The 20698-nt window shown below is 35.7% G+C and overlaps 1 protein-coding gene across 1 annotated transcript; it reads left to right on the plus strand.

Annotated features, from left to right (window-relative positions):
• Nucleotides 1-3947: 3947 nt before the first annotated feature.
• On the plus strand, nt 3948-20079 carry LOC129321674 (uncharacterized). Its single transcript, XM_054967527.1, has 24 exons — nt 3948-4361; nt 5874-5983; nt 6522-6687; nt 6779-6879; nt 7037-7109; nt 7213-7348; nt 8149-8309; nt 8530-8654; nt 8739-8838; nt 9034-9130; nt 10612-10663; nt 11711-11812; nt 11906-12052; nt 12225-12387; nt 12479-12709; nt 12846-13006; nt 13752-13880; nt 14002-14119; nt 14234-14429; nt 15508-15619; nt 15733-15887; nt 16384-17818; nt 18538-18732; nt 19251-20079. Exons 1-24 carry the CDS (start codon nt 4229-4231, stop codon nt 19719-19721), a joined length of 4869 nt encoding a protein of 1622 aa, XP_054823502.1. The 5' UTR covers nt 3948-4228; the 3' UTR covers nt 19722-20079.
• Nucleotides 20080-20698: the final 619 nt, after the last annotated feature.

Raw genomic sequence — 20698 nt, forward strand, 5'->3', positions numbered from 1 at the left:
GGCTGATGATTTTGCCACCATTATAAGTAAGGAAACTCTTTAGAGAGCGTAGAAGCATTTGCGCGTGCCACCAAACCTGCTCAATATTTCTCCATTTAATAACCTAAGCATCATAGATTATTAATTAATTAAATGTGATTCAGTTAACCCAAAATCTTATCAGAATATTCGAATATTCCATATTCGAATATTCCAATAATTAAAATACAATTAAGTATTACGAAAATATAATTAAATAAGAAAAAAATCCAACAGTGGCATGCATCTTAATTGTCTTGTTAAAGACTCCCTAGTCCTGGAGGGGGGAAATGATGCTGGTTTTTTATCATTCATGATCATGATGATTTATTTGAGGCATTAAGTTGTTCGTTGAATTTGATATATATGGACACTGGGGCTGTAAATATCGATCAACTCTGAACAAGTTGCAAGGACGTAATACGAGAATTGCTTTTCTCGCTGCATTCTCTCGTTTAATTACCTATAAGTAGGGGTGGAAGGAGGGGGACTTGCAAAGGCTGTGACCCTCCAAATATTTTATTTTTTTTCAGTGAAATGTAAAGATTATATATTTTTAATTTTAATATATTAACACATTATAAAAGTTATGAAACACTATATAATTTTTTTTTAATTTTATATGTAATCTTTTACATATTTATAGAGTAGCTATTTTAGTAATTTGAAGATATAATTTTCATAGAATTTACTTATTTTTAATAAGATAATGTTATACATATTTTTAAAGTATTGACCTCATTTTATTTTACTTTTATTTTATGTTTAATGAAAGCAATTATAAAAATTATTATTATCAAACTTTGTTAAGCATTATAACAAAAGTTTTAAGATATATTGAATGCTATGTACTTGATATCTATCATAAAATCACTTGTCCAAAAGTTAAAAATTTTAGTGAAAATGTTCTTCCAAAAAAATTACCTTTTTTTAAATAATCAAGTTATTAAAATTTATGATTAGAATGATTTTTACTCTGATATAATTTGATCTCGTTGACATAAAGATTTCATGAGAATTGATCATTATTAATGTATTGATATATTTATTTACTATGATTGTCAATTGAAAGAAGTAAATAGTAATTAAATTCAATAAGAAAATAATAGAGTTTATTATATTTAATAGAAATTTAGATTCCAATGACATATTTAAATCATTTAATACTCATAGAATAATAAAGTTTTTACCAATTTAATGATAATTTATATAATTTTTAAAACGTTTATCATAGATACAATAACTAATAATTTTTATACCATAAAAAATTGATGAGCAAGACTTAATATATATATATATATATATGTTATATATGTGTAATTGAATATAAATATATATGTTAAAATATTTATATTATGCCAGTGACATACATATATATATAATTTTTCTTTAATTATTATATATAGTTTGTCATTTTGATCTCTCTTAATAAAAATTTCTAACTCCACCCCTGCCAATAAGGCAATAAGTGACCAATTTGGACAACCACACAATACCTCCCCACCATTTTATTTTGTTTTATATCTTTTCAATCTCGTGCAAGTGGATGTAAAGAGTTAGGCAAAGTAAAACAATATTTGGAGATATAACAAAATTCGTATGAGTATTATACATACGGAGAATATCAATGAAGGACCTATGAAAGAATTTAAATCTAATAAGGACTTGGATGGATTGTATGCTTGTTAAAATAAGAGTTTCTCTTGTTAATTATTAATGTTTATTTGTTAGCAAACTAAATTGCTTCCAAGGTCTTTTACTGATATTCTCCTTTATATATAATATATATATATATATATATATATATTGTGAAAGAGGTCAAGAGAGAAATTAAATAAAGAAGATTGGAAAAGTGATCTTCTTTAAACCTAATAATAATTAATGTATATCCTCATAATATCTAATTAATACAAAATATTTTCTAAATTTAAACAAAATAAATCTTAATAGATAATAAATCTAAACAAAATAAATATTCATAATTAATATATAACACTCTCCCAAACTTGAGATACTCTTAGTTTGTAAGGAGAGAATAAAAATAGCTTTGATATCATGAAAGAAGTAAAGAGAGAAATAAATAAAATTGAAAAAATGACATTTTTTATTGACTTGAAAAGCTTACAATATATAAATGAACTTAGTAATAATAAATAAATATCTTAACATTTTGCCTTCGATGAAAAGCAAGACACAATCTAGTCTTAGTCATTTAACTAGGATATAATCCCTTCGCAAATCCAGGAATGGAGTTTAACTTTGTCTTCGAGGTCCAAAATTGGCAGAAAAACAATAGAAGACCGAAAAAAAGAAGAAGCAAGGCAATCATAACTTATGAAATGACAGAGGATTTAAATTGATATAATTAATAATTAATTAACATATTAAAGTATATGACAACATTTGTAAGAAATCCCATTATTCTATTGCCTGCAGCTTAGACTATGTGAAAGATGAATACAGAAAAGGGTAGGCGATAACCACGTCACGTAAAAAAACACACGTAAGTAAATCCTGGGGAGGGGGATAACAGAAATCAGTTTGGGATACATGAACCGAGAAAACATTAATCGAAACATTAAGAAGTTCTGAAATATCAAAAGCAATAGCACCGTAATTAGATCCTAAAATTAACATCTGGCCTCTCTTGGAAAAGATCGAGGAGTGCGAACAATCCACCACAGCATCAAGCGTACGTAAAAGTTCAAGAACAAAACAAGTGGATATTCACTGAGCATTTCCACCTGACAGTTTGCAATCAATTCAACTGCATCAAAGACAATGGAACTAAAGCAAAACTTATGCCATTCCTCGTTTTCATTTTCTTCATAGGTGGAAGTGGATTCTGGGAGATAAGGTAAAGTCTCTTGGAAAATTTTGGTGATGAACCATATTGATATCACAGTGCAAAAGAGGAGACCATTGACACATTGGAGTAAGTAGAGAAAAAGACACTTGAATAAATTCTTGAATTGCCCGTGTAGGATGAATTAGTTTTCTGGTGTGCAAGACAGAACAGAATTGCTCCTCTTGGTCCCTAAGAAACGGGGCACAATAATACCTATAGCTACACTAGTTAGTATAACTTGTCAAAGTTTCTATAATACATACAGGTATGTTGTTTTCCACTCTTTAAACTTGAATTGAACAACTCAAATTTAAATATTTTAAATTTTATGTTAAATATTTTTATAAATATCTTTAAATTTGTACTTTATTGTTATCAAAACACATACACATTTATATTATATGACTATATGAGATTCATTCACCAAACCTTAAACAACATATAAAATCTACATCTAATCAAAATAAAAATATTAAATTTTTTGAGAAAAAATAAGATAAAAATCTAAAAAATCAAGTAAGCAATAAAAGCACAATTATAGTAAATTAAATAAAAAAAAGAGAAATAATGAAATAATAAAGACATAATAAACACTACAAAAAATCATATTTATCTACAATCTCTTCCTCACACGAGAAAACATGCCACTTTGTTATGTTTTTATCAACCTATAAACAAATCTGGCATATATAAATAAATACTGCTAAGTTGAAAATTGAGCCTTAATTTTTCCTGGGCGGATTTGGGAATATTTTTTATTGGCCCATCATTATATCTCGAGGCCCAAGGGGTACATATACTGTGCTCCTGTTCACGAAAAAAAAATCAAACTGGGCTCTCTACTTTAAATCAACCTCCATATAATAATTCTATCTTATTATTTCTACAAACAAAACTTTAGCTGTCCGGGCTCACCAGGCCCTAATACCACCTCTCCGTTCTTCTTCTTCTTCTTGTTTTTGTTTTTGTTTTTTTTTTGACCAATTACCTCCCTGTTCACTAGAAACACATCGGCACAGCCGCACAGAACAGAATAATAAATAATTTAATAAAGGAAAGCAGGATTTTTTTTTTGGGACATGGAAAGCAGGAATTGAAAAATATGTTTTTTTTTTTTTTAAATCTTCTTTTCCTCTTGGTTGAGTTTCCGACCGGAGTACCGTATTCATTCTCTCACGATCTTTCTGTTTCTACCAATTAATTTTTCTGTCAATCTCGTGAAGTTCATTCGAGATCGTGGAGGCGCTATACCTTACTTTGTAGTCTAAGAAGATCTGAGTTGTGCTTTCTTTTCCGCTGTCCCATCATGTGCTTTCGCAAGCTAATGTGAAAGTTGTAGGCGAAACTTGAGTAACCATATCAATGGAGTGGACGACATTGCAGCATCTGGATCTACGACACGTTGGGCGTGGCGTCAGACCGCTGCAGCCTCATGCTACTTCATTTCATCCTCACCAAGCGCTTGTTGCCGTCGCCATTGGAACCTACATCGTTGGTGAGCAATTGCACTAACTTTATATTGTTGATTTTTTTTTTTTTAAACTTAGGAAGCCAAGTTCACAATCTTTATGATCTCGGAACTGAATATGTTTCCAGAACTTTGCTATATCCTGGTATTTTAAAGTTGGATTTTTTTAACGAGTAAACTCCAGAGATCATGCGTATGCGAGATGTGCTGTGGAAATTGCGTTCATTTCTTGATATAATATTCATAATTGTGCGGACTCCTGATCTTCCTTGAGCTTGTTGCTGGTTTCCCTTTTCAGTTGCATAGGTGTTTAAAGCTTTGCTAGTCTCCGCTGACCGTCATGGATACAGTGGCGCGTCTGGTGTTTTCGGTTTATGATTTTCCATCTAAATATAAACTTCTATAGTAAATGCATCAGGATCGAGAATGACCCCCCCTTTCTCCTAAATCAGCTCATTTGGTTATATAGATGCTCGAGAGAATCAGATGAGTTCGTTTATTCTACTCTGATCTAAGGCTATGTGTTACTCTTGAAGATACTGCGAATTCCTGTCAACTTTGAAAAATCTTTCTACCTTTTTCCTACTTCTTAGCTCCATGTTCCCGTCTCATGAATTTTTCTTACGCCTATTTGATGTTAGAGTTATGGCCACAAAAACTTCATGCCTGCGTCTGTGCTTCCAATAAGTAGCCAATCAATTCTATAATATATTTGCTTTATGTGGATTTTTTCTTATGGTTTTTAAAGAGTGTTTTCATGGTTTAAGGGGATTTCTTTGACAGATATGCTGAGAAATATAAAGAGCTCTTCTGTGCCGTTTTTTTCCTTAATTTCTCATTTCTCCTTGTTTCTTGCATCACCAGGAGGAAGTCCCTCCTGTTCTGTATTCTTTTTCTCTTGTAATAATTGCTTTATTTTACTAGGAACGTATAAAGTAAAATAGCTAAATTGCTTATGAGGCAATGCACCATGAGACGTTGTCATGAAAGAAATGAATTGGCACATTCATAATTAGAGATGAAGGGAAATAATCTAATTAGTCCTTGATTTTAGCGTTAGAAGTCATTTTTCACATAGAGATCCATTTGGAACTACATGAATCTAGTCTCTTAAAGGGCCTTGTAAATATCACTTAAATTACTGATGATGCTTGCATAGGTGGAGAGACACTGATAAATGCAATCCTCTCTGTTGATGCATGTTACATGAGCCCTTTTGTTTTGATAAGAGCCCCTGGTAACTTATCTGGCATTTGCGTTCACTTAAATATTTTTCATTACCAAGTATTGAATACATTAGTTGTTGTGAACTACTATTGACTTATCCATGTTAATAATCTTTCTTTTGCCATCATGTCTTTTACAAGGCAAAGGAATCTTACCTGGATATACTGTTCTTGTGTAAATGAGGCAGTTTCCTGCATCAAGCATTCTTTTCAGTTGGACGTGGAGGAAACTTGCTTGTCAGGCTGCCTTTTTGGATTTTTGACTTCTCTTTTGATGATTGATTTACTTGTTGGCTTGTTCTTTTATATGCAGAGTTTGATGCATTGACTGGAAGCAAGATTTCTGCCCTTGACATTGGTGCACCTGTTGTACGCATGTCTTACAGTCCTACAAGTGGTCATACTGTGATTGCAATTCTACAGGTTGAAATTGGTGCACCAGTTGTACATGGAACTTTTTTTCAGAGTTCTTGTTCCTTCCCTTCAATCCTGTGTCCTGTATCAGTTTATTTATTTCTGACCATGAGGCATGGGAAGATCCAAGCCAGTAGCAAGTAGGATCAAGTGATCCTAATTGATCTCATGATATTTTTCTTTATCTTTTGTTATATGCAATAATAGTTGTTCAATACAATTATTTTTGGGTTTGTGCTGCCCCAAGGCAAGTGCCCCTAAATTCTAAATGTTAAAGTGATGTTCTTGATATTATTTCAAATAAGGTTGTAATGTAACCATTGCAAAATATGAAAACTCCTAAAAGACAGTTTTAAAAATGACGACGCCATATTTTTCACTCTAATAAATGATGTAATTATGAATTTTGATTGCAGTAAGTTGAATTTTATAATTTTACCCTTGTCATGTGTGACATAGATAGCGACCCTACTTAACAAAATTTTGGATTCACCACTGCTACGAGGTTCTTTTATTCCTATTTTGCCTTACTTTTCCATCTGTTTAGGATTGTACGATACGGTCTTGTGATTTTGACCTAGAACAAACGTGTGTGCTGCATTCCCCTGAGAAGAAGACAGAACAAATATCTTCTGATACAGAAGTTCATCTGGCTCTGACTCCATTACAACCTGTTGTGTTTTTTGGATTCCATAAACGGATGAGTGTGACAGGTTGGGATTTGTTTTATTTATGTACATAGAGTCTCTTTATTCTGATAACTGATGGTGATGATCTTTATCTTTTCTTTTTTCATGCGTGAAGTTGTTGGAACTGTTGAAGGCGGTAGATCACCCACAAAAATCAAGACAGACCTGAAGAAGCCTGTTGTCAATATTGCTTGCCATCCTCGGCTTCCTGTGCTGGTAATGTGTTGTTTAGATTTGGTTCTTGTCATAATTTGATTTTTCTTGATGGCCATTGGTTGCATATTATAGATGTGCCAGTTGTTATCTTTTTTTCATCTCAGTGATAGTTCAAGCCTGTCCTTAAATGTGATTTTTTTCTCCTTTTTTCCCCCAGTATGTTGCTTACGCTGAAGGTCTGATTCGAGCATATAACATTCATACCTATGCTGTTCATTACACTCTACAACGTGAGATGATTTTCTATGCAAAATCTTTTACCAATGATATGAATAATTTATATCATATGTACTTGATGTAATTTGTATTTGAAATTTGAACATTCATATCCAGTTGATAATACCATTAAGCTTAATGGTGCTGGTGCCTTTGCATTTCATCCAACTCTTGAATGGATTTTTGTTGGTGATCGACGGGGTACGCTATTGGCATGGGATGTATCAACTGAGAGACCAAGTATGATTGGAATGTGAGTGTGAATATATTCTACTCCTGATTAAGTTGCCTCCTTTTAGTGTATTATCATATTCTTTACTTTGGTACTATTTCCCTTCATCAGCCAACTTTGTTGCGAATAGAAATGATATTGAAGTGGCCTGCATAGAAGCCTACAATAATTAAATGACCTTAAACATAAAGTCATCATATTGCCACATAATAAAAGAAGGGATATACGCAATAGTATGGTAACTTTTGTATGTTTGTTAGAATGAAACAATGTTCATATATTAATTTTGTGTGTGCAGTAAATAGGAACTAATAACTATCAGGGAACCATACAGGCTTCCAAACTAATGAACTCTTGTTGTCACTGATACTTTTTCCCCCTTATCCAGAAAACCCATTTTGTACGGCCAAAAAGTGGAGTTCTTCAATTATATCCTGCTGCTGATTTCTAATCTTTTGATTTTGGTGTGGTTACTGATTTCTGTCATAGTGCTGATGCTTTGCATATATAGATCAATGTGAATTTTGAGAACAAGCAGGGACAGTTTTCAATGCACTTGTAAGTTTTGCAGTGGTGTTGCTCAATAGTTCTTTGAGTCTAAACTACAATGATTGGAAGTATCTATGTTGTTTGGCCAGCTAGAAGTCATCAATGTAACAATAGCTCATGCTTCCTCCTATCATTGATGCTAAAAAATTTTAGTTGCTGTTATTGTTTGATATCATCTTGCTGCAAACTGGCTATATTTAGTTTAAATATCTTTTTCATTGGTTACTTTACTGACTTAGGATCTGAACATCTCATTGTTATTGAAATATCAGCATACAAGTTGGTCAACAACCAATAATATCAGTTGCTTGGCATCCCATATTGCGTTTACTCGTAACTCTTTCAAAGGATGGAAATCTGCAAGTCTGGAAAACACGGGTTATAGTTAATCCTAATAGACCTCCTATGCAGGCTAATTTTTTTGAGCCTGCAGGTTAGTTATCCTGACTCTTTCTAACATTACTTACATGATGTTGCCTATTGGGTTTTGGTAGCCTATTGCTCTTATCTAGTATTCTGTGGATTCCTTCGTAATTCTTTGAGAGAGGGATGGGAGAATGGAACATTATATGCCAATAGTTATGTTGCTTCATACTTGTACTGTTCTTTTCATTTAAAAATGTTGGCTAATGTATCTCACATTCTGTGTGCAGCAATTGAATCAATTGATATCCCTCGCATCCTTTCTCAACAGGGTGGAGAAGCAGTTTATCCCCTGCCACGGATTAAGGCTCTAGAACTTCATCCAAAATTTAATTTAGCGGCACTAGTGTTTGCAGTTGTGTCCCACCTAATATCCTTTATTCCTGGCTTGCTAATGACTATTGAAAATTTTAATTTGGTATTCATTTATTTTTGACAGAATGCAACAAGTGGAGAGAATTCAAAAAATAAGACCGCAAGCAGCAGAGAAAGGAGAAAGCAACTCTTTGCAGTTTTGCAAAGTGCACGAGGCTCTTCAGGTGATTGTTACTATTTAGTATTTGTCCTTTTGATATGTCTCTTATTTGCTACTAAATTTTGCAGTTTTTCATTGAAGTTTTATGTGCCACCTAAATGCTAAATCATATTGTCAACGTCAAGGATTCATCTTTGCAGTGCATCTGTTTATGTTTTTCTCTTTGATCAGATTTACTAATGGTTGATGGGCTTTGCAGCATCTGTTTTAAAAGAAAAACTATCATCCTTGGGCTCTTCTGGAGTGTTAGCAGAACATCAGCTTCAATCTCAACTACAAGAACATCATCAGAAAGGGTTCGTAGGAATTTATTGCGTTAATTTTTTAAGCTGCAATATGGTAGTACTGAAGTGTCTAATGCAACACTTATGCTTTATCCTGTATTTGATGAAAGACACTTTTTGCTTTGTTTTGGGTGCTTTTCTCTAAAGGAAATATCTTTTGACCACTTGTTGGTTAAACTTTCCAGTTAGCAGTTTAACCCTTTTAAATGACGTCTTTTTTATTATTTTATTTTTTGCGCCCTGTTGTTCCATGCAAATCTTTCCTCAAGGCTTCAATAACCTGAACTTCTGCACATGTGTAAACTCTTAGAATCTAGTTTTCTATGGTTGTTACCTCAAACCACTAAGCTCTAAGTCCAGGCATGCAACTTTGATTGGTTGGGACTTTTATGAGGAAATTGTTCATACCAATACTGGAAAAAAGGACAAGTAAGGGGAACATTGAGAAAAAGAAGCAAGTGGTTGAACTTCTTCTTCTTCTTCTTCTTCTTCTTCTTTGAATAAGTGCATGAAATCTCATTCACAAGGAAAGTAAAACAAGAAACAACCACCTAAAAGACAAGTAAAAAGCAAACCAAACTAAACCTACAGACCACCCAATAGAGTTGAACTTCTGAAAGGCACTTGATAAGACTGACTTCAGAAGCAACCGGCAAATCATTATAAACACTTTCAGGCTTGCTTCTGATATATGTGGAGAGGACTAATGGAAATAAAGGTTACATGAAAGTGAAAGAAAGTAGACATCTCTATTGGCTAATGTGTTTTTTTCTCCTACAAGTTATGGCATTTATGTGGAAAGACATGTTATGGAATGTGTTATGTGCCATGCAACCAAATACCTGAATTAAAATGCTTTCGTCTTTTGATCTTCTACTGTCTTTCTCGTTTCATTCATATTTCTCCAATTATATCTGCTCTTGACTTATAAATAATTATGAGCAGGCAGTATTTTTTTTTTTTGGGCTTGTTTAAGTCTCACCCAGGGAATAAAAAGATAAACTTGATTTTTTAACATGGAAAGTTGGTCAAAAGCAGTCATAACGTGGGCATTAGTACTCATCATCATAATCATTGACCCTAACTTTTTTATGGCTAGGGCTCCTTCTATGTCATTGATGGCATACATTAAATGCTCAACTGGCCCTTTAGTATGATAATAAGCCATGTTGAGGTGCATTGCTTATTCTAGGATGCAGCAAATGTGAACACCTATGCATGGACTTAAGTACCATGTCAGTACATCCTGTTATTTGATATTCATTTTATAGTAGGTTGGTGTAGACTTGTTTCAGAATCACTTCCCTTGAGGTTAAGCGTTATTAGATTCAACCTAGCAGTTTGAGATTACGATGGCTAGGGTTCTTTGGAATTTATGTTCTGAATCCCTCCACCAATAGTAGTCCATCTCATACAATTTAGGATATTTATTGATTATATATTATTTATGATCACCCTGCGTGATTATTGACACAGTCTGCTCTTTCTTGCAGTCATAGTCATCTCACCATATCAGATATTGCGAGGAAAGCTTTTCTTTACAGTGTAGGTTCCTTTCCTGGTCTACAATTATCATTATTTTTTGGGGTTAAGATTTTTTTATATATATTATTACTAACACATAGAAGTTTGTTTATGTTTATGCAACTGATTTTGATATTTGACATCCAAATGTCAAAGATCATCTAATGAGTAATGACTTGGTTAGATTCAGCTCTTAGCCGAAAAACAAAAAAACAAAAGGAATAAAAGCCATGGAAGTAACTCTGATCAATAAATTTGCTGTTTCAAATCACTGTAATGTCCATTTTATCTCTAGTGTTAGTTTTTGAAGGTGATCATAGTTTGTATTTTTTTGCCCCAGCAATTTAATCTGTGTTTCTCTTTGAAAACAACTGAGGTTTGCGTTCTCAGTCAGGAATAATTTTATTGATCTGATTAATCTGATAATAATGTGCTGAGGCAACAAGCCTGCCTCATCTAAATAGAAAATTATAACAGAATTAATTAGATAGAGTCCACTGAATCAAGATCTAACAGAAAATATATGACAACTACACGACTGGATAAATCCAAAAAATCAGTCTATGCCTATTAGAGATAGTTATCTCGCCCTGTTATCATTAGCATTTATGGCATTGGTCCCCAGTGAAGGAGACGCATGACTCTTCTGATCTCAAGATTTAGATGTGGCACCATGAGAATCTGTGTTCATGGCTTGAATATTTCTGAATCCAATCATGGCTTTGATACCATGAAATCAGTTGAGTGTTTTTGTGTACTTAGTCTGGGATAACTTCTTGATCTGAATAATTTGTTATGTGATGTGCTGAGGTAGCAAGCCTGCCTCATCTAGACCAAATATAGGAGAAATCATAATGGAAAAATATACTAGATATAGTGGACCAAATCAGGAACTACCTGACAGAAATTATATAACAAGTAGACAACTGGATATATCTAATAACAAAAAATAAAATAAGAAAGATAGAGAATAAGAATGGAAGAATCATGGCCGAGAATTTTTTGATTTCCATTCTTATCAGTTTTTTTATAAAAAAACTGATGTTTATTTATACATGATCCTTGTAGCATTTTATGGAAGGTCATGCAAAAAGCAATCCAATATCTCGGTTGCCTCTCATCACTGTCTTAGATACCAAGCATCAACTGAAGGACATTCCAGTTTGCCAGGTAAGAGACTCCAAGGAAAAATTGATTTTGACATTGGTTTCTGTTTCTTAGCTTTCCCCCCACAATTATCTGAAATTACTTATCTGATGCCAGCCCTTTCATTTGGAGCTAAATTTCTTCAGCAAAGAGAACCGTGTTCTTCATTATCCTGTGAGGGCCTTCTACATGGATGGTCTGAACCTTATGGCATATAATCTATCATCTGGCACAGATAGTATCTACAAGAAGCTTTATAATATGGTAATGCAGAAAGATTTAGTCTTCAAGGAGTGACAAATTGTCTTTGTGCTTCACCTGTAATTTCAATTAGCAGTTCCAATTACAAAACTACATGTCATAAATATTCAATTATTCTGTATGAAAATTATGTCCATAATCAACCATGTCATGTGGTCCATTGATTTTGTTATAGATTCCTGGAAATGTGGAGTACCAAGCAAAACACATGCATTATAGTAAAAAGCAGCACCTGTTTCTCGTTGTTTATGAATTCAGTGGTGCTACAAATGAAGTGGTGCTGTACTGGGAAAATGCAGGTGTTGAGACAGCAAGTGGTAAATGTAGCACAGTGAAAGGTATTTCGGCCTTTAGAATGTGTCAATTTTCTATTATATGACTTAGCTTGAATATGCATCAACTGTGATTAATAATTTAATTGTCCTGTAGGTCAAGACGCTGCATTTATTGGCCCCAACGAAAATCAGTTTGCCATTCTTGAAGATGACAGGACAGGACTGGCTGTCTATACTCTACCTGGGGGGTCCTCACAAGAAGCTAAGGAAGATGATAATGTATTTGCAGAGAACCAACCTGCAGAGACTAGTGTTGGTTCAATTAAGGGCCCTACGCCATTTATGTTTGAAACTGAAATTGATTGTATCTTCTCTACTCCTTTAGGTACTCAGTCACAATGTACTTGTTTTTTAGGCTGCTATATACGCTTATTTACACATAAATATGATTTTCCACGTAAACTGTATTAATAATTTGTTTCTTTTTATAAAAGTATTGACAGTGCTTTTTCTGATTGTAGATTCAAGCTTGATGTTTGCTTCTCATGGAAATCAGATTGGATTGGTAAAATTGGTACAAGGGTACCGCCTTAAAACTTCAAGTGTTGATGGTCATTACCTATCAACCAAAAGTGAGGGGAGAAAGTCAATCAAGTTGAAAAGAAATGAGATTGTACTGCAGGTATAAATTGTGTGTCATTGTCAGCTTTTCTCCTTTCCTTCCTTCTGAATCCACACACGCTTATCTACATATTACCCTAAGACTCCAACTGTTCATACTAATGTAGCAAGACCTGATAATAGATTGATAAGAGAGAAGTGTGGAAGAAGGGATAACTGATGGCCAGACTATGTCTCCAGCCACTTTCCAATATACAATAATGTGATCTCTCATTCTTTTAGTTATGGCTGACACTATTTTGAAGCCCTGTGTCAATAATTGGCTGATCTTTTTTAAAATACACAACACAACATTGTGCTGTCACTGTGTCACTCTGATATTTTAGTTGTTCTTACTCTGCTGCAATCTGAAGCTGATGGGGGGAAAGAGGATGAGAATGTCAAGACACATTCCAATTTAGTCTTTTAGGAGATAGAAATAATTTCCAAGCCTCTGCCCTATTTGTCTTTTCCAAGCTGCAGTCTTTCAAAAATGTTGCTGTAAAGGAGTGTGTGTTGAATTGCATTCCTCATTTATGTGTTAAATTGCAGCATGCACAGTTACTTAGCCAATTTTAATTCCTGAAATGAGTATGTTTAAATGCTGTTCCATTGTCTGCTGGGTTGTCATAGCTGAAGTAATTTCCGATCCATGCTGCCATTCGATAAAAACCATTTGTTGTAGGATGCCTGGATTGTGAAAATTTATCTAATCATTGTATGTCATGGTCTTCTTGGGAATAAAGCGATGTTTAAAATTATGACAGGTGCACTGGCAAGAGACTCTTAGGGGCTATGTGGCAGGAATTTTAACAACACACAGAGTCCTTATTGTTTCAGCCGCACTTGATATCCTGGCTGGCACTTCTTCAAACTTTGACAAGGGGCTTCCTTCAATATCCTTGGAATCTATTCCTCTGAAAACCTAGAATCTGTGTATTCATGCAAATTAAGTTTTACGTGTAATTATTATTCTTTTTTTTTTTTTAAGAATAAGAGACCTTAACGTATGGCCACTTTAGATCATTGTTATGGGTAGGACCAGCACTTCTGTTTTCTACTTCCACCACAATCAATGTGCTTGGCTGGGATGGAAAAGCAAGGACTATTCTCTCAATTAGTTTTCCTAACGCAGGTAAATTAACTTGGGAGCAGGGATGTCCCAATTCGTTCTGCTTTTCTATTTTCAGCTTGTGTACTTTATTATTGCATTGTCTTTCTGATATATCTAAATGAATATTTTTTGCAGTCTTGGTTGGTGCATTGAATGACCGGTTGTTACTTGCTAGCCCTACAGAAATAAATCCCAGACAAAAGAAGGCAATTGAGATTAAAAGCTGTCTCGTTGGCCTTCTTGAACCACTTCTCATTGGATTTGCTACAATGCAGCAAAGTTTTGAGCAGAAGCTCGATCTATCAGAAATACTATACCAAATAACATCCAGGTTCTTTCATTTATTTTCTAGAAAGTTTGAGTTAAAGACTGATAGTAGATCTGATGATAAGGTATATGAAGAGGAGAGGTATGGCTGACATGAAAACTGTGGGACGGGTGGTTGATGTAGAGAGCATCAAGGGAAGAAATTAGTCAGAAGGCTGTTATGAGGGAATAAAAGTAGAATAGAAAGGTGAAGGGAGCTAAGGAAGTTTTAGGGTGGATTGGGGTTGGGAAAGGTATCTGGCTTTTGGAAATCTCCAAGAAGCCAGTGTAATGTTGAACCAGTGGCAAGAATACGGCAAAAGGAGATATAGAGAGAAGGAGGGAGATGTTGAAGGACAAAAGGAGATGAGAGACAGTAGAGAATATGAAATGTTATTAATTCAACAAGAGACTTGACCTAACCCTAATTACTAAGGACTTTATAATTGGGTAAGTTAATTCAATAATAAAAATATAATTAACAAAAGGATGAAAAAGGCCTAAAGAAAGGATAATCAATATATATTATAGAATTTATAGGAAACCATATTATTTTTGAGCCATGAAAAATGTAACTTGCTGCAATCCCCAGGTGAACACGGGGCCCACATTAGAGTCAAGTTCAAATAAATAATCAATATTAATTAATTGATAATACAATAAAAAAATTTATTGGAAACTGCACTATTCATAAGTCATGAATAGTGTAATCTACCTGAATTTCTATGCCAAATTGCAAACACAGGGCCTGCATTCTGGTTATATTCAAAAGTAGAACTAATTAAATAATTTCTAATTATTATGTTTATCCTCAGTTCCTTGTCTACACGTAATAATATCCCCTCAAATGGTCTCTTCCCAATTTCCTTAATAGAGCTTGTCCTGTCCTAAATAGCTTCCTCACCATTTCCCATACCCAATTTGGGTTCCTCCCCAAGCCACTACTAGTCAATTCATGTTGCCCTTGCATTTGATTCCCCTCAACATCCCTATCACTTTATTTTAGAGCCTTATAATTGGGAATCTATAACGTGCTTCCATCCATCCATTTATTTATTGAAGGTTTTTAATAACTGAGGTTATAAATTCTTATTTCAATGAAGGTTTGATAGCCTGCGCATAACACCAAGGTCTCTTGACATTCTTGCTAGAGGTTCTCCTGTTTGTGGTGACCTAGCTGTGTCATTATCCCAGTCAGGTCCACAGTTCACCCAGGTGAGTAATTGAATTCTTTGTCTTACTTCTTGATTATGGCCAATCTGTACTTCTAAACATGTTTTATTATTATTACTTTTTGGGTATAAAAAACTTGTTTGATTTTGATGTAGGTTCTGCGGGGTGTCTATGCCGTGAAAGCTCTTCGTTTTTCCACTGCTTTATCAGTTTTGAAAGATGAATTTCTGCGTTCCAGAGATTATCCAAGATGCCCTCCTACATCTCATTTGTTTCACCGGTTCAGGCAATTGGGCTATGCCTGTATCAGGTTGGCAGACCCTGAAATTTTATTCAACTTAGGATGCTCTCATTGGTGGAACTATTCAACTGCTGTGCTTGTGTGTTCCATTATCTTTTAATGGCTGTTGCATCCTATTAATTTTTCTTGGCTTCATGATACTGGTCTCTTCTTGTGAAAAGGATGCAAGGACATCAAATATTAAAGCTCATAATTATTCTCTCTGAATAACTAGTAATGTAGGGTTTACTTGCATTTTAGCACTTGGCCATTAGTCAGTTATTCACTGATTAGGTGTGCCTGTTATTTATTTTATACAGAACAATCCCATTCTCTGCAAGGATCAGTGGTTCAATTTATGTTGTTGCTTTATAGCATCATGTAAAGTATGGCATGCTTGTTTCTGTTAACTATTGAAACTCATAATACTGATGAGCTGATGTGTGGATTGTACTGTGGTTATTTGAAAACTTTCATCTACTATAAAAGTAGGTTGTCCACCTTTGTAATGTAAGGTTGCTTGCAGGTTTGGTCAATTTGACAGTGCGAAAGAAACGTTTGAAGTTATAGCAGACTATGAAAGCATGCTCGATCTGTTTATATGCCACCTTAATCCCAGTGCCATGCGACGCCTTGCTCAGAAGTTGGAAGAAGAAGGTCTTGACTCAGAATTGAGGCGATATTGTGAAAGAATTCTACGCGTTCGATCTTCAGGATGGACACAAGGTATATTTGCCAACTTTGCTGCAGAGAGCATGGTTCCGAAAGGACCTGAGTGGGGTGGTGGAAACTGGGAGATCAAAACCCCTACGAATGCAAAGGATATCCCTCAGTGGGAGCTTGCTGCAGAGGTGACACCATATATGAAAACTGATGATGGTACCATCCCATCCATTATTGTAGATCATATTGGCGTGTATTTAGGATCAATTAAAGGAAGAGGCAACATTGTGGAGGTGAGGGAAGACAGCTTAGCTAAGGTTTTCCCTCCATCAGGTAGTGACAATAAGCCAACTGGTCCTGAGGTATCTTCAGTTAAACCCATACCTATTCAGTCAAAGGGACTTCTTGATGGTAATTCCAAAGGTAATTTATTGATGGGCCTGGAAAACCTTAAGCTTGTGAATTCCTCTTCTGATGAACAAGCTAGAGCAGAAGAAGAATTCAAGAAATCTATGTATGGAGGTGCTGCTGATGGGAGCAGTAGTGATGAGGAAGGAGTATCAAAAACAAAGAAAATACAGATTAGAATAAGAGACAAGCCTATCGCCTCTTCTACTGTGGATGTAAACAAGATCAAAGAAGCCACAAAACAGTTCAAACTTAGTGAAGGCTTAGCTCCACCAGCAAGGACCAAATCATTATCTGGTGGTACCCAGGACATTGGCCAGATTTTGGCCTTACCACCAGTAACTACTGGGATGGCTGCTCCTAGTGTTTCAACCCCAGGTGACATGTTTGGTACAGATGCTTTAACACGACCAGAACCAATCTCACAGCCAGGTCCTGTAGTTGCAGGTGGGGGAGTTAAAGCAGGGCCTATTCCAGAGGACTTTTTTCAGAATACAATTCCATCCTTGCAGGTTGCTGCATCATTGCCTCCTGCTGGGACATATCTCTCCAAATTTACTCCAGGAGTTGAAAGCGGCCAGGCTACTTCAGTACAGGCCATTGCTTCTGAAGCTAATGCTGGGCTTCAAGGTGGTGTTCTGCCTCAAACTATTCAACAACCTGCTGCTCCCCTTGAGTCCATTGGGCTTCCTGATGGTGGAGTCCCACCACAATCTTCAGGCCAGGCTGGAGTCATGCCAGCTGTGCCACAATCAACATTTCAGGCTGCTCATGCACCAATTTCTACCCAACCTCTTGATCTTAGTGTTCTTGGAGTACCAAATTCTGCCGATTCAGCAAAATCTCAACCTCATACCGATTCTCCACCATCTTCTGTGCGTCCTGGGCAGGTGAATAAAAATATGTACATTTATATTTTGTCCACGTGTAGAATGAGTGACACCTAGCAATTGTGTGCTCCCATGGTTTGAGCTTCATGATTTTCATACAAGTGAGGGTGGCACCTATTGAGGAAAAAATGGTAGAAAATCGGTTGAGATGGTTTGGGCATGTACAAAGAAGACCAAGGGAGGCACCAGTGAGAAGAGTGGAACATATAACTTTGAGTCCGATTAAGAGAGGTAGAGGAAGGCCTAAGAGAACACTCTTGGAAGTTGTTGAACGTGATCTCTTAATTAATAATATTTCTAAAAGCTTAATAAATGATAGAGCACAATGGCGTCTTGCAATCCATGTAGCCGACCCCACCTAGTGGGATAAAGGCTTGTTGTTGTTGTTGTTGTGTATTTTTCTGATTTTCTATGGGTGTTGGGGAAAAACATTGGAAGGCATGAAAGGGATACTCTGTTGTTCGTGATAAATCTTTTGCTGGGACGCAGCCCTCTCCCAGTCTTTAGTGGCTTCACCCTTAAAATGATTCTTTAGCCATAATGCTGCCCATATTGTCATGGTTTTGGCAGATTGGGCAAACTGCTGTAAAGTGATCCTGTGACTAGGAAATAGTTTTTTCTTCAGATAATACCACCATTTAGAAATTAGCTTTTACTCGACCAGGTATGTGTGTATCTTTTGTTTATTTGTTTGCAATCTTATGCGTCTTCTTATGCAGGTTCCGCGTGGGGCTGCTGCTTCTGTATGTTTCAAGACTGGACTTGCTCACCTTGAGCTGAATCACCTTTCAGATGCATTGTCTTGCTGTGATGAAGCTTTTCTTGCATTAGCTAAGGAGCAATCACGTGGAAATGATATTAAAGCTCAAGCAACAATCTGTGCCCAATATAAGATAGCAATCACACTTCTTCAGGTACTGTTATATGCTCTACTCCTAAACACTAGTTGAATGGATGCTGTTGGCAATAAACTTGTAGAAAATGAAATCTAAGCATGCGATCAGAGAAACTGCAGTTAATGTCCTGATTGTGTCTCGCTGAGTTGATCTGAAATTATAAGCTGAAGAAGCATATAGATTTGAAGAATGAATGAATATTTTATCCTTGTTACACAGCACTTTGATATTATTTTTGTGCCCCTCCTTACGGAATATCACTACAAGTTCGCATCTGTTGAAACTGGATGAGTTGCGGTTTAAACTGGAGATAATAAGCGTCATCTAAATTTGAATCAAGTAAATTTTGTGTTCAACCATTTTATGCGGCTGCCTTGACCTTCTATAAGATAAGATATGCCACTTTTCTAGCCTAAGCAAGATATGTTATATTCATGACCCATGAACTTTTAAATTTGGCTCGCCTTTGAATTTAGTGATCCATGCAATTATTTCATTAATTGATTTCAAACTATCTTCACTCTATTTGTCTGTAGGAAATTGGACGTCTGCAAAAAGTCCACGGTCCAAGTGCAATCAGCGCAAAAGATGAGATGGCAAGACTTTCACGCCATCTGGGTTCATTGCCTCTTCTAGCTAAGCACCGAATAAATTGCATCCGAACTGCCATTAAACGAAACATGGAGGTGCAAAATTATGCATATAGCAAGCAAATGCTAGAACTACTTCTGTCTAAAGCGCCTCCTAGCAGACAGGAAGAGTTTAGAAGCCTGATCGACTTGTGTGTTCAGAGGGGTTTGACTAATAAGTCCATTGATCCGTTGGAGGACCCCTCACAATTCTGCGCTGCCACATTAAGCCGGCTGTCAACCATTGGATATGATGTCTGTGATCTGTGTGGAGCCAAATTTTCAGCCGTCACTGCACCTGGATGTATTATCTGCGGAATGGGAAGCATCAGAAGATCAGATGCGCTCACCGGACCAGTTCCTTCTCCGTTTGGTTGAGTCCCCACAATTACTAATGACACTTGTTTTACTTGCGCTGCCCCCAGTGAAATTGATGTTGAGAGACGCAACTTCTTGTACAGAAAACGTACGATTGGATGGATAAGCGGGGGAATTCCTGCACCAACTCGAGAGACAACAGGCTTTCCTCATTGCGCATACTGATTTTGATGTGATTGTTTGCGATAATATGCCTTGGCTTCGTTTGCTTTTTGATTTCTTCCCCAGCTTATGTAACTGTCTGCAATGCATAATATACCCCCCCTCTCACCCAAAAAAAAAAAAAAATTGTAATATACCGACGATACTTTATGAAGATAGAAAAACGATGTTAATATGCATATTTGATTATTTGTATCGTTGATGGCTTCTATGAAACAATAGAATGTTTCCTTGTGTGTCAAAAAAATTAATTTAACCGAAACGGTAGACTTTAATTGACTAATTTGTTAATAAGTGCTCTGCGGCTGAAGAAAACATTACACAATGTGTAAACCGTCCGATATACATCAAATCCAACTTCAAAAATCGCCATTTCGTAGGGCATTATTTGTACCAGCTGTGAGAGAGGCTCTCTTGCCCTTCCGTCAAGGTTTGAACTCCTTTATTTCTCAACTCATCAGGTAGTTGGAGGCAGACCTTGTCTACTTCCTGACACGCCTGCAGCTGCCTGTAAATTCTCTCTTTGCCGCTTCTAATTCATCATCAACTTTAGATGCTGTGTAATCCCTCACCTTCACAGGGTAAAACCATAGTTGAACCAGCTAATGGAGATACTTACATTTAACCAAGAGATAGAAATGCAAAATGCGACATTTTGTACGCAGTTTCATTGATCATAACAATTGTAGGCAAATTCAAGAAAATCTGAATGCTCTTCGCATAACATCTATAGTTTGACCATGCAAAGTTGAGATCAGCTGAGCACATATTAAAGACAACTAAGGAGTGCCTAAGCAATAGTACTATAAGTTTTC

This window comes from Prosopis cineraria, unplaced genomic scaffold (assembly GCF_029017545.1).
Source record: "Prosopis cineraria cultivar Desert tree isolate PC_DT_omini unplaced genomic scaffold, ASM2901754v1 PC10, whole genome shotgun sequence".
Taxonomy (NCBI): domain Eukaryota; kingdom Viridiplantae; phylum Streptophyta; class Magnoliopsida; order Fabales; family Fabaceae; genus Prosopis; species Prosopis cineraria.